Below are 14,919 nucleotides of genomic sequence, written 5' to 3' on the forward strand. Positions count from 1 at the left end.
CAGACTGCTGGACAGCTCCTCTCTTGATGTGGGAGGAGCCAGCGTCGCACGGGAACGACGCATTCTACACACACACACAAACCTCTGGTACCCGAATGGCTCTAGTATTTTACCGAAGCTGTGGCTTGTGACTCGCCATCACGCTTCTGCAAAAGAGGAGCAAGTATGACCAAGATCATTCGGAAGCGAAGCGCCAGCACAACATAGGTGGGTTAAATTGTTGGGTTAAAGTGTCTCGTGTTGTGTTTTTTGTTTGTTTCAGAGTTTCCTTCGTCTCCTTCTCTCTACGTGCGTCTATCATTCTGAGTGCTTTCTTCACAGACATATATGTTCTGGTGCGATGCTGATGATTATTGTAATAGCCTATACCTGCGTAGCCCCTTCCGTGACTGCTATGTGCAAGCCAGGGGCTTTTGAAACCCCCTGGCTTGCACATAGCAGTCACGGAAGGGGCTAATACCCGCGTCAACTTTTCAGCAATGCAATCCTTGCTTGGAAGCAACAGGCGCGGTTATTGAGGTAAAGAAAACACATTATGACTACTTAACCGATGTACATTGTGCAGGGGAAGACCATTCCAATATTCTTACTGGACATTAGGATGTACCTCGCAAATGCTGTCTTCATTCTGGTCGTAACCAGCACCGCCAGAGGTGAGCTTAAATAACGAATGTTGATCACTCAATATAGGCATCGACATAGATGTTATGATGGATATGGGATTATTTTAAGGGGGGGAACAATTCTGAACAATTTGAACTGACACGCGTATTAATTAATAAAGACAACTATATGAAAACAGTGTTGTGTCTCTTTAACTCGAAAGGTTTGGAATGCAGTGGAGGGTGCCATCCAGAGAATGGGTTATGTGAAAAACCAGGAGAGTGCAGGTATAAAATGTATTCATGTTTTAGATCATTGAATAAATGCCTGTCTCTTGGGGCATGTCTGTATCCATATGTCCATAACGGGAATAGCATCAAATGCAATTAAATAACCTTATCCAACTGGATCATTTTGTTTTGATTACTGAATCAACTGCCAACACAATTCTCATTTTCTTGAACGGTAAAATGCATTTTATTTGCATACCTTCTTGAGAACTAAAAACACTTACACGGGCCACAGTTTTACAGTACCACCACATCTTGAAAAGTTAATCTGAAACACTCAAAGGATTACCGAATCCTATCCGTTGGTCAATAATGTGTTGTGTTCCATTTTACATCTCTGTGTAAATTATACTTGAATCCAGGTCGGCCACATTAAAAGGAAATGCATAAGAGCAGCAGCGGTGCTCGTCATGGAAGCAACATAATAAAAAATAAACGGCAACGCCATGACACTCTGCGCGTGGTGTATTGATTGTCTGTGGTCCTCTCCTCGTTCGCAGGTGCAGACCGGGGTGGCAGGGGGAGACATGTGAGCGGTGCATGCCCTTCCCCGGCTGCCTGCATGGAACCTGTCGGAAAGCATGGCAGTGTCTTTGTGAGGACGGCTGGGTGGGTAGCCAGTGTGACCAAGGTGATTCTAAATAATCTGCTGGTTTTAGAGCGGTTTGGGCGAATAATTGGATGGATAGCGGCTACACTTGGCTATAGAAGCGATACAATTAATTATCCTGGAGCAGTTTTTCTTTTTCTTTTGAAGGACAAATGTCGAATAGAAGAGATATAGGCAGATACTAGTAATGGAGAATAGTAAAGGTTATTCCTGGAAAGAAAAGTTCAGGCTGTGTGACATACAGGGGGACACTAAAAAGCAATCAGAAATATTATATACCGGTTGACTAAAAGTATCACCTGCTGCTCGTGTGCCCTTGAGCAGGGCATTTATACTAACCTCAAAGGTGTTGCACTATGTTGCCCTTTTCTACTTGCACATGTTATAATTCAATTGATGTTTTGGGATAAATCAGAGCTTTACATGAACATTTGGGTCTCAAACTAAACAAAAAAGGGCTCTTGCACCCAAAAACTATTTTGGGGAGGGTCAGGATGGTCTTGTGAGATACCTTTTTCGTTGCCCTCTTTTAAAAGGGCACTTCACCAAATAACTATTCTGATTTATTTTACATATAATCTCACACATTCAAAAACACATCCATTTATTTTGACAGTTATTGAGAGTAAATTCATTTGAATATGGCGATCAGTGATGTCATCGGGGACATTGAACCCTTGTGTTGTGTTATTCACAACAATAGCAATACCTTGTCTTGTAGGGACGGTTACCTTATCATTTAATTGAGCTGTAATTAACACAACTAAATGATTCAATCTCCTAGATGACATCACTGGTGGCCATATTCAAACTCATTTACTCTCAATAACTATCAAATTAAATAATGTGTGCAAAACGGTTCACATGTTTTTGGAGATTATGTGCTAAATAAATCAGCATTGTTTTTTTGGTGAAGTGATCCTTTAAGTAATGATCAGAATCACAAACACTTGATTCGCCAAATACAACACATGAACATGAATTTGCCTTTGTGAAGAAAAGATAACTAATATATATAGTTATGACTTGTCTCCGGTAGTCAAATGGTTCACTATACTATGGATTCATATCTACCCTGTGTTGTGCTTAAGCATTACATCACGCAACGGAGTGTGTTATAGAAATTAGATCACGCCTATGGGTGGTTGTTAGGCCCGAGGCACAGCCGAGGGTTGTTAGACCCCCATAGGCGTGATCTAATTTCTATAACACACAACTTCAAGTGGTGTAACACTTTTATACAATGGCCGAATTCATTCAACCTTATTGCTATACAATAAACACACAGTAATTGAAGCATAATGGAGATTTATTCACAAAACCATCAGCAGAAAAAGTAGGTAATTTTTTTTTTTAAATAAGTTGCCTCCGTGTCTAGAAGCAGCTGGGAGGTGCGGTGCTTCAAAGCATGCAATCTAACAAAACCAATTACATAATCCAACATTGTGTAAACAACTAACATATTCCAGTTAACGGTATCTTTTTTAAATTATTCGTTACGAATATATCCATACTTCCATTGTGTCGGGGACATCCAGTGAAATCGCTTCGTGCGACAGTGTCCTTTTGCAGAGGCAGGTTGCTACAAAGCATGCCATCTAACAGTGAAGTTACCGGTTGTTATTTGATTGATTGATTGAACATTTTATTACCAGATTGCAGAATGGGTACAATACAGTACGGCTCAATTGTTAAGGGGATGCAGACCAGAGAAAGACTTTCGTCTTGTTTACATCAGGGTCCCCCATTTTCAATGCATCATAACATATATGACATACAGCAGTGCTATCTATACATAGGTTGCTACAAAGCATGCCATCTAACAGTGAAGTTAGCGGTTGTTATTTGATTGATTGATTGATTGATTGAACATTTTATTAACAGTGAAATGACAGTGTCCTTTTGAAGGAGAGGGAGGTTCTACAACGAATGCCATCTAACAACACACTTCCCGCAATTTATATTTTGTTTCACAATGAGTCATGACCAACCAATTACATAATCCAACATTGTGTAAGCAACTAACGCATTCCACGTGACTTCATCGTTTTTTAATGAGTCGTCATGATGATATCAATACATCCATTCATAAAGATTATTGTCCACCATCTTGGTTTCATTCATAAAAACACGAACAGCGGAGTGATTCGTAAAAAAAAGTTATTCGGTTGTGGGCGGGTTCTGGGATCACATGGAGTGTGTTATGAGAAATAACGTCTGAAAGAAGTGTTTCAGCCAATCAGAATCAAGAAATGTGCATGCCATTGTATAAATATGTATTACTAACATTGACACTGAGAGAGAGAGAGCGATAGAGAGAGAGATAGAGAGAGAGAGAGAGAGAGAGAGAGAGAGAGAGAGAGAGAGAGAGAGAGAGAGAGTTTAATTTAATTCACAGAATTTAATTGTAATCAGGTACCTGACAAAGCTGATATGTGCTAACTCCACTCAAGACAGAGAGAGAGAGAGAAACAGACAGATTATATTAAAAAATATAATCTCCCACCAACGACATGTACTGTTCCTTCACAGATACTCACCTATGCTCATCCAAACCCTGCTCTGGTAATGCCACCTGCATCGAGACAGGGGAAGGTGGATACCTCTGCATCTGTCCTCATGGCTACACTGGTGAAAACTGCCACCTCAAGAAAGGACCTTGTCTGACGAATGGGTATATATATACAGATGTGTAGCTACACGCTTAAACAACATTTCTAATCAAGCACTTGACATCTCCTCATTATAAAGCAGTACAGTGGCAGGTCTGTTCCATGGAGGAATCGTCATCTTGCCCATGCGATGAAAGACTCTGCAGACTCAGCTGGCTGATACACACTACAAGCTCCTCCATGGCTGCTCAGATTCAGATTCAGATAACTTTTCTTAGACGGCTCTTTCTTAGACTGGCCTGTTATTGACTTTGAAAGACCCATCTTAAATCCAATACAGCTCTGTGACAGTGTCTGTCTCCTCCTCGTTCAGTAAATAATTATTTCAATTCCATTAAGATTCTTTAAATAAGATGACTGATTCTTTGAACTGACCACTGGGGAATTCATTTATATTTTTAGGCTTGCATGAGGTTTCATTAATCAGCTGCAGGATAAGGGACCAGAAATGTTAATAGTCTACAGTACCAGAGCTATTATTTGATGAGCAGAGAGAGAGAGGGTGAAGATTGTGTCTTAACTACAGGCTTCTCCTCGGCGTGTCTTCAATACACTCTCTCTGTGAAGCATGATTGTCAGATAAGTGGCTGAAAAATTCACAAAGGTAATAAATATATAATTTATGGTTCCTTTTATCAGCATAAAGAATCTGCATAGAATTGGGTCAACATTGTTTATTAAAACAAATGAGAGAAAACGAACAAATCCACTGGTGGTGTAAAATACAGTATGATGTAATATTGACGATGGATCTCATTGAAATGCCTTCCGCATCCTCACATTGTTCTGCTCTGTCCTTCAGCTCTCCTTGTCAGAATGGAGGCACGTGTACTGACGGCGATGGCCTAGCAGTCTATCCTTCATGCATTTGTCCCCCTGGGTTTGCGGGGGACTTCTGTGAGATCAGCGATGACAGCTGCCAACCCAACCCCTGCCTTAATGGCGGCAATTGCTCGGACCACAGCCTGGCTTTCACCTGCATCTGCCCCAGAGGCTTCTCTGGCCCCACCTGCAATGACACCACCCCCCTCTCCCCCTGCTCCAGCGGGCCCTGTGACAATGGGGGCAACTGTGTGAGTCAACTCGATGGAGACTTCCAGTGCGCGTGCCAGAAAGGGTTCACAGGTCCTACATGTTCTCAGCAGCACAGGCCCAAGGCCAAACCCAAGCCAGAGAGACCTCCTGACCACAGGACTCTCTCTCTGGCTCCCCAGCACTACTCCCTCCCTGCCCACGCGTTCCACAAGCTCCTCAGAGCCCCAGAGAGAGACCTACTGAAGATAACCCTGAAGGAGACGGTTCATTCATCCGGTGGTCTGGTTACCCACGGTCAGCTCCTGTGCTTTGGTATGCTGGCCCTCCTCACCTGCCTGGTCATCCTGGGGACCACTGGTATCATTTTCTTTGGCCGGTGCGAGACATGGCTGGCCAACGCCAAGTACAGCCAGCTGGTCCGACAGCAGAGGGAACAACTGCTGAGAGGAACCAGTGGTAACGGCCAGGAGGAGGCGGAACACTCTGTAAATATCATCCTGCCGGAGAAGATTAGACTCACCAGCTTTGGGAGACATTACACCTCCATTTGAAAGGTTTGGATTTGTGTCTCTGTGTCCGTCTATTTTGCCTCTTATGTCTCTCTATGTCTCTCTCTCCCCCTCTCTCTCTCTGTCTGTTTCTTTATCTGTCTCTTTCTTTCTGTAATGACTTTGAATGTCTAAAATCAACTATGGACCAATGTAGAAAAAAAGTTGTGCATTGGTGTGAACGAGGTGAGATACAGCGCCGACCTTGACGCTTGCACACTGCTCTATGTGGGATTACTTTTGAATATACGGCCTACTGAAGGACAGGGTGGAAAACCACAACAATGGATTATGATGTACCTTTGAACTCTTCCTTCGTGCAATCTCCCTTGGAATGTGTGTGGTTGTAAACATCAGCTACTGTACGACACCTTGATGGATTGGAAAGAAGACATTTGAAGTGGCTCTTTCATGTGTTCTTTTTCAAATCGAGCCGTGGACAAAATAAAAATTCATGTTGATAGTGGATACTTTATGACAAATGCCTATCCAAAAATAGGGATGTGATGGTATGCTCATGGTAATGGCAGGCTATGTTAATCAGTGACACAACGTTTTGATTCTGACACAACGATTGGATCTTTGTCAGTACAAACTTGGTGGATCATTGTGTCAGACAACTGATTAATATAGTTTAGTGTGTGGGTTTTTTGTCCTATCTAACACTGATCATGACACACTTTGCATATTGTAACTGTCTCACATCAAGATATATTGTGCAATTGTACTATATTGTTACATGTCTATCCCCACCTTCCCTCCTTCATTTTGCATAGGCCTATCCTTCTATTGTGTAAGGAACACTCCACCAAGTAAAGTTGTTATTTATATAATATATTTAATTTTTTTATCCACTTTTTTCTCCTTCTTTTTCTGTTTTTCTCCCATCCCAATTTTAGTCGTGCCAATTCCCCCCTCCCCTGTCTTGATTGTTGCTCGCATGTGCCCCCCACTGGTCGGTCGTAGGGAGGGTTGAAGAATCTATCGCATGTCCCCTCCGATACATGCAGAGTCAGCCAGCCACTTCTTTTCACCTGCCAGCGCGGACTCCCATTGGCGAGGTGTAACGTGTGGGAGGCTCACACTACCCTCGACATCTCCTGTCCTTGCTGTGCAGGCGCCCTGACTGACCTGTAGGAGTCGCTGTTTACAGCGACCAGATTAGCACCCATCGACTCCCCTCCCGCTGACTCTGCCAATTGAGTCAGTATGACGGCCGGCCCAAGCCGGAGGCAACGCTGACAGCCGGATTCGATACCGGTGTCTCGCGCGTTTGTGACGAGCGCTTAGACCGCTGCGCCACCCAGCCGCCCACTATATAATATATATTATAGTAAATAAATGGCACAATATACATATATACATATAATATAATAATGTATGAATGAACACACTACTCATTGCAATAGGCGCCCTGGTTTTTAAGATTTATTTTTTAGTGTTTATCGCTTTATTCTACTGGGCAGTCCAGTAGAGAGAGAGAGAGAGAGGTCAAACGGGAGACAGAGTGGGGGGGAAGACATTCGACAAATAACGACGGGTTCGAGAATCGAACCCGGGTCGGCCGTGCCGCGTTATGTGGTTCGCCACTGGGGCGCCCTGGGTTCTTTAATGACTTCTTTGGGATCTCGGTTTAACATCTCATCCATATATATATGTATTTCTTTTTCATAAATTCACATAGCTGTCTTTAATACTTCCTGGATTATGTGACATCATAATGATTATGTACATCCCAACTCTTTAACTCAATAACTACTACTACTCAAATTACTTAAAACCCATAGATTATGGATAAGATAAGATAAAATAAGACAAGATATTCCTTTATTGATCCCCTTGGGGAAATTCGGACACAATACATCAGCTTTATTTAGTGGTACAGTGTTCCCTTACAGTTTTTGTATTCATGGCTGCTGTTTTTGTCAATAACCTTGAATGATGATGGTGTATATTCTAGTCTTGGTCACATGTCACGTACCAGTGGCCATAGTCATGTCTAGCATAAGCATAGTTGGTTTCTTTATTGACTCATAATGAGGACACCTATAATTTGTATTTATCAGCTATATTTTTCAGAACATGACATTTTAAGATAAGATAAGATACAATGTTCCTTTATTAATCCCCTTGCAATTCAGGGGTCATAGCAGCACATGGGAGGGGGAGGGGAGGTACGGGCAGGGTAATATAAATTACAATAAAGATATATGAGAATAAAATAAATATAAGAATAAAAGGTAACAAACAAGCTAAAATATGAATAATTAAATAAAGGTGAGGGTCTGGTCAGCCTGAGACAGATGAGACATCAGTCAACCCCATGTGCAAATATGTATATATGTATAATATTATGTACAATGTGCAATACTCCATACTTCTTATTTTATGGTTTTAGGTGGTAAAATGAAGCATACCATCAACACCTGTATAGTTCAGCATAGGGTAAACTGCTGTTACTTACACCATATATGGGCGGTGCTTGTTCAGTGTGTTGTTATGATTAATGCTTCGACTTTCACTGACCTGGAATTAGAGGAGACTCTAATTCCAGCCAGTGAAAGTCGAAGCATTAATCATTAAATGTCAACAGTCAGGGACATATCTTGTGTTTGTACCAGTCACTGACCAGAAAAAGCAGTCATGTAAACTGCATTATACAGATGCATGCATAGTGTTGTTCATTTGTATTTGGCATTACCATTGATTTATGTGTTGGGTAAATATTACAAGGAATGCCGCTGTGATCGTGCGGTCCTTATCAGTATGGGTTGCGTTGCCGTTGTGGTTTGGTAGGATATTGCTTTGTAGTGCTCTTTAATTGTCTTTTAATAAAAACTACTGCCAGTCGTGTTGTTCACATAACACTTCAGTAAATTCTTGAAAGGTCTGTTTGATTACAGATGGAACGTTTACTTTTTGGAACTTTCTTTTACTTATAAATCTGAATATATGTCTGTTTTATTCCAGTGTTTACAAACATAACCAACTTTAAACAAACGTTTTACAGCCACAAAGTATAATGACTAAAGGTTCATATTTACATATAGTGTTATTCCTTAAGTAGCAAGACCTCAGTCAATCATATATAGAGGGTGAAAACATGTCTCCATTTCTACTTGTTTTTAGTGATGTAGCCACCCTTTTACATTTGGATCAGGGACTGTGGCTTTCAATAAATCCCACATACTGGTACTGCCTTTGAGCAATATTAAACGTTAATGCCTTTATTCTGTGTGATGATGAGTATACTGTAGGAGAACAGTGGGTTTAAACTTGCGTTCCCCTCCCTTTCATGTCACAACTACCAACCAAACACATGGGAACTGGCAACATGCCAAGTACACTTTCTTCATTCTCAATATTCATTGTATTGAATCTGGCATGTTAAAAAAAGAAAAAGAAAACCGTTCAGTACTTTATGTATTTGATTCATGCAAGGCATTATCAATGTAGTTTCTATCATTTTATGCAGATTCTTAATAAGGAACTGTCTTGATGCCATGAAGATGTAAATCGCGAAAATCTTGATTGAATAATGAATATCTTACAGGTATTTCATCAAATGGCTCTAAAATAGATTGGACCGATTGGACCAGAAGTGCCCTTCCATAAGGGTTTGATTTATGTGTGTGTGTGTGTGTGTGTGTGTGTGTGTGTGTGTGTGTGTGTGTGTGTGTGTGTGTGTGTGTGTGTGTGTCTTTCTCTCTCTCTCTCTCTCTCTCTCTCTCTCTCTCTCTCTCTCTCTCTCTCTCTCTCTCTCTCTCTCTCTCTCTCTCTCTCTCTCTCTCTCTCTCTCTAGTTATCTCTCCCTCACCCTCGTAAAATAAACATCCTCCTCTGAGAACCAATTAGAAGCAGGCATTTAGACGTTTTGGGAATTAATCAATTGCAACACAGATCTGACGTGAGCCCTGCCAGAGTTTGACCTCTAGAAACACAGCTGACCTCTGCTTGCTTCAAAACATGTTGAATGGTTTAATTATTTCTAGGAGTCTGTAAGTCATCCTCTGCTTCACATGAATGGGTCGACTGGATCAGATTCTGGGCAAAACTAGGGGCCCCATTTATCAAAATGTACTTTGACTTTATCCTAGATTTCTTCATACATCATTTCAAGGAATATGATAAAAAAAACAGATTAATGTTATACCTATAGTATTCATACTTTGGCTAGAAACTGGTTTTAGTTTGGTTTTAATTTGGACAGAAATTGGTTTTAGCTTTTACTGTATCACACGATATTGGAGGAAATTCAAATAAACCCCAGATTTTTACATGAAGTTGACTTGTTAATAAATTATAAGTTTGGCTTGGATTTGGTTGTAAGCACAACCTTTTATAAATGAAGCCCCAGAACTGATGAATCAAGTATTTCAGAGGATAAAGTTAGGGTTGGGAAGTAATGAAGTAATGGATTACATGTAACTAGATTACAGTAACGTGATTACAAAAACGATTAAGTCATGGTTATAGTTACTGTATACAAATAATGATAATATTATTATGATGTTGGTCATGAGCCAGGATAAAAACCCCAATGTTGTGATTACATGGTATGCACCATAGTCCACTATGGATACCTTATAAAAAACAGGTCGGATTACAGAGATAATATTCTTCACACTTCATATTATGGTGTACATATTATGACGCTAAGGCATGAGCTAATGTGGATCCTATTAAACATGAACATAAACGGTGTAATAACAGAAATAACATACTTTTCATTAAGGAACTTGTCATACCAGATATCACCAGAAATGACCAGGTATTATAACAGGTTGTTATTTCTATATTATTACACCTTGTTAATTATTTGTATCATAATATGAAGCCAAAATATGTTTGAGGGTAAAAAGCTGTTGAAGATTATGAACACAAACATAATTGTTGTTATCACCATTATTTGAAATAATGGTTAACTTAAAGGGGAACTCCACTTTTTTTGGAAATTAGCTTATTTAACATCTTCCCTGGAGTTAGACAAGAAGATGCATACCCTTTTTGTCTCTGTGCGTGCATTTTAGCTTTGGGAATAGACGCTCCGTTAGCATAGCTTAGCTTCATCACTGGAAGTGAGGCAGGACAGTAGCCTTACAGTGCCTTACAGTGTATTGCAAGGTCTGACATTGACCAAACGTGATATGCATGACCTTGGTGGGCTCTAGGTCAACTCCTGAAAAGGGGGTCAATGTCAGACCTTGCAATCAAAAGTTAGGGGGCGCACTGAAATTATGGCAAGGGTTATTAGCCCCCTAACTTTTGATTGCAAAGTCTGACATTGACCCCCTTTTCAGAAGTTGACCTAGAGCCTACCAAGGTCATGCATATCAAGTTTGGTCAATGTCAGACCTTGCAATACACTGTAAGGCACTGTAAGGCTACTGTCCTGCCTCACTTCCAGTGATGAAGCTAAGCTATGCTAACGGAGCGTCTATTCCCAAAGCTAAAATGCACGCACAGAGACAAAAAAGGTATGCATCTTCTTGTCTAACTCCAGGGAAGATGTTAAATAAGCTAATTTCCAAAAAAAGTGGAGTTCCCCTTTAAATCATCATCAATTTAGGATAACATTAAATTGGAATGACTTCATAATCTGTGGACTTTGAGGGAAAGGTAATCCTAATGTAATTTCAAATAATCTGTTTACCAATGGATTATGTTATTGATTACATTTTAGCAGGTAATCAGTAAGATATAGCGTGTCCAGATTACACTTTGAAAGTAACCTCACCAAACCTGGCTATGATCTATGTAGGGTCACACCCAGCCACCACGCAATTACCTGAGAGGCAAAACACCTAACTCATTATTAATGACCTGCAAGGCACGTTTTATTATTCTTGTGTGCTGTTCTGGGAGCCTTGGGTGCAAGCCTCGCCTTGGAGGCAGACCAGGTGTAGAGAATGGTCTCTGTCTCCATCTTGTGGCGTTGAACACCCATCCACTAATAGCATCATATCAATATGATGAAAAGCAAAACCACTTGGTGATTTAGCAGGTACCTATCTCTATTTTGAGGAAAAACCAAACACCTTTGGTTTTTTGGACCTTTAAATTACACCATGGTATTTAACTGTGATCTTTAATGCAGGCCATAGGATCAATGATTCAACATACCATAGTCAATAGGAAATATTAAATGTAGATGGGAGTTTTGAAATAAACGGGTATAAAACATATCCCAAATATTTGCAGGCCTTGAGAGTCTTAAGAGAGTATTAAATAATGAAAGCCTAGAAACAAGATAATTGTAAATGTAACAATTTTTTCCACAAGAGTGTGAAACAGCTTGCAGTCTCTGAGTATGACCAGGAGATGTCAGCCATCTATAAGGAATCGGAAGAAGACTACAGCAGGGGGATGCCCAAGCATGCAACACAGACACCTTCAGTCCGTCTGTACTAGGTAACATTAAGAGCATCCATTACATAGATCAATAAAGAAGCGAGATGTTATACCTTAGGAGCATCCATAACATAGATCAATAGGAAAGCTAAACGGTCCATTGCAATACAGAATACATCACCTATTCTCTTATATATACAACATTATTGTGTCTCGCGGGTAATGTGCCTTTACCACTCCCCCCTTTCATCAAAGCAAATGGACCGAACATCGTAACCATATGCCCTAAATAAAAAAATAAACATACATATACTATACAGCCTCTCGGGGACACTGTCTTGGTAAATCATTGGTATGGTAGTGTCTCGTTTTCTCTTATCCAAACATTCTCTCACAAAAGGGGCCATTTCCTGAGCCACTGCTGACTGGGCCTCTCTAGTAAATGTTTGGTAGATTCCTGCTGGGTTAGACCATACCTCTGAATTACAACAGCCTTGAAATCTCTGACAGCCCTGTAGATTTATACACCAGAGTGGTTATGTAAACGTCTGAGCGGTGTAAGCCGAGTAGCAGAGACAATATAGCTCTACAAGGTGTAAGTTATCTAACCAAAAAGAACTAAAAGAAGAAAAAAAAATTACTTGCTTGACTGGACTATGTTAACATTGTTGAATAATATATAAAACATATGATTTAAGATTAACAAAATAAAAAACACTCTAAAAGTGGCGAATGCACAATAAAACATGTGCTTCCCATGTGTTTCACATGTGTTGTTTTATGATCTTGGGGTTGCTGGTCCCTGGATGTTTAAGTAGACACTACTGTAGCTACGCTAGCTACATATCGCAGCCGGTAAAACAAACTTCACTGAGATGAATTTGTGGCCCCCCAGGGTGACGTTATATCATATCATTTCTATTTTATTACTCAGAGATGCATTCTATAGTACCTAAACCTGAATTCCAGGCCACTTGTTGGTCAAAACACTTGTCCTGAGGTTTGAAGTGGTCTAAAATGGGTCAGAATGTCAAGGGTAGTGTCTGTGTGCTTTCTGGACGTGCTGACGCATTGAATATGATGCGACTTTGAGTCAAAATAACAATTTCAACATTCACAAGTTATGTAACAGCCAGGTGACCGGCGGCATCTTGGGCAGTCAGTCGACATTTTGATCAATAACAGCTCTATATCGCAACACTAGATAATCAAGTATGTGACATATTCTGGAGCTGCTCCAGTTACAATGACTAGGAGGAGGCTGACTGGCAGAATTATTGAATCACACAACTTGAGGGGGCATTTCTCTAGAGAGTGTTGTCTGATTGATTGATTGCATTGATTGATTGATTGATTGATTAATTGATTGATTGAAAACTTTATTAACAGATTGCAGAATGGGTACAATACAGTACAGCTCAATACACACAATTGTTAAGGGGATGCAGACCAGAGAAAGACTTTTGTCTTGTTTACATCAGGGTCCCCCATTTTCAATTCATCATATCCTTTGGTACACAAGGATATTGGCTGCCATATTGTTTCGTTTGTTATGGCGAATGAGCATTGTTTCATGTGTGGGCAGCAGCACACGGAAGTTGGAACAGTCATCACCACCGCCACTGGAATGGTTAGCCAAAAGACACCTACTTGCCAAGGTAACCCCTCAATTTAACCAAGTCTGATCAAACCAACTCTGATCTCCATGGCAATATTATTACCAAACATTCCAGGGTAACGGTTTTAAAGTGTGTACAAGCCCAAATGACAGTTCGCGAATGTCGGTTTGAAAGGGAATGGCTCTTCTGTCAATTCAAGCTCTGTGGTTTGAACACTTAAAGGTGGGATAGGCCATTTTGGATGAGCAACAGTGAGCTTACATGAAATAGAGTAAGCTCTGCATCACTTTTCAAGCCCAGGCACTGTGCGCTTTGTATGCACAACAAAGGTTTTCTACAGACTCCCAGAGGCACAGGCAACTTCAAGCTGGATTTAAAAAAGGATGTGGCAGGCGTTTTGTTTACTGAGGGTACTTTTCCGAGACCCGGGAACCACTAGGCAGCCCAAATATATCTGATTGGTTGTTAAGATGCAGGCCACAGACCCTGAGACTTTGGAATGTCTGATTACGAGGCCTGGGAGAGATTCTATCAGACTGTTCTTTAAGCTAATTTTCATGACATTTCTGATGTATTTGAATACATATAATAGAGTGGGCCTTCCAAATCTTAGGCCCGACCCTGATACTGAAGTGTGATCCCAGAGAAAAAGTCCTTCCGAATTGACTGGAATTGACTGGAATTATATTTGATAATTGAGTAATTTATAAATGGAAAACTCCTACCCGTTTTTGGAGTTGAAAGAAGTAACTCAGAAAGCATTTTAGACTATCTACAGTTGACATTAACACATTGAGTGCCAGCGACGTCATATCTCGTTTTATCAGCCCTCCCATTGAGTGCCGACGACGCGAAATGTCGTTTGTTTGCCGTACATTTTTTTATTGGCGATTTGAATTCATATTTCATCAATCGAGCCATGGGTTAGTGCTGCAGAGTCTCTCTGAGCTCAATTGGGAAGATACCGCCCCCTATCGTCTCTCCCTGTGTAACTGCACCTCATCAGCTCAGACTGATACAGGGGGAGTGGTCAGTTTCCTCATTTTATTTTTCCGTCAAGGCATCTGAAGAGACCAAGTGATCGCCGGCCCTCAGAACAGCGACAATTATGTATTTACAGTACCAACACTGTAATCAATAAGCGTGATCGATATTTGGAATGGCGATCAGGAATTGGAATAATCTTTTTGG

The 14,919-nt window shown here is 40.7% G+C and overlaps 1 protein-coding gene across 1 annotated transcript; it reads left to right on the forward strand.

Moving 5' to 3' along the window:
• Window positions 1-601: 601 nt before the first annotated feature.
• Window positions 602-5,761, forward strand: dlk1 (delta like non-canonical Notch ligand 1; the record flags this gene model as incomplete). The annotated part of the gene is made up of 5 exons (XM_084311195.1): window positions 602-653; window positions 827-890; window positions 1,394-1,524; window positions 4,036-4,177; window positions 4,978-5,761. 5 exons carry the CDS (start codon window positions 602-604, stop codon window positions 5,759-5,761), a joined length of 1,173 nt encoding a protein of 390 aa, XP_084167321.1.
• Window positions 5,762-14,919: the final 9,158 nt, after the last annotated feature.

This window comes from Notolepis coatsorum (assembly GCF_963971535.1).
Source record: "Notolepis coatsorum genome assembly, chromosome: 3".
NCBI classification, from domain to species: domain Eukaryota; kingdom Metazoa; phylum Chordata; class Actinopteri; order Aulopiformes; family Paralepididae; genus Notolepis; species Notolepis coatsorum.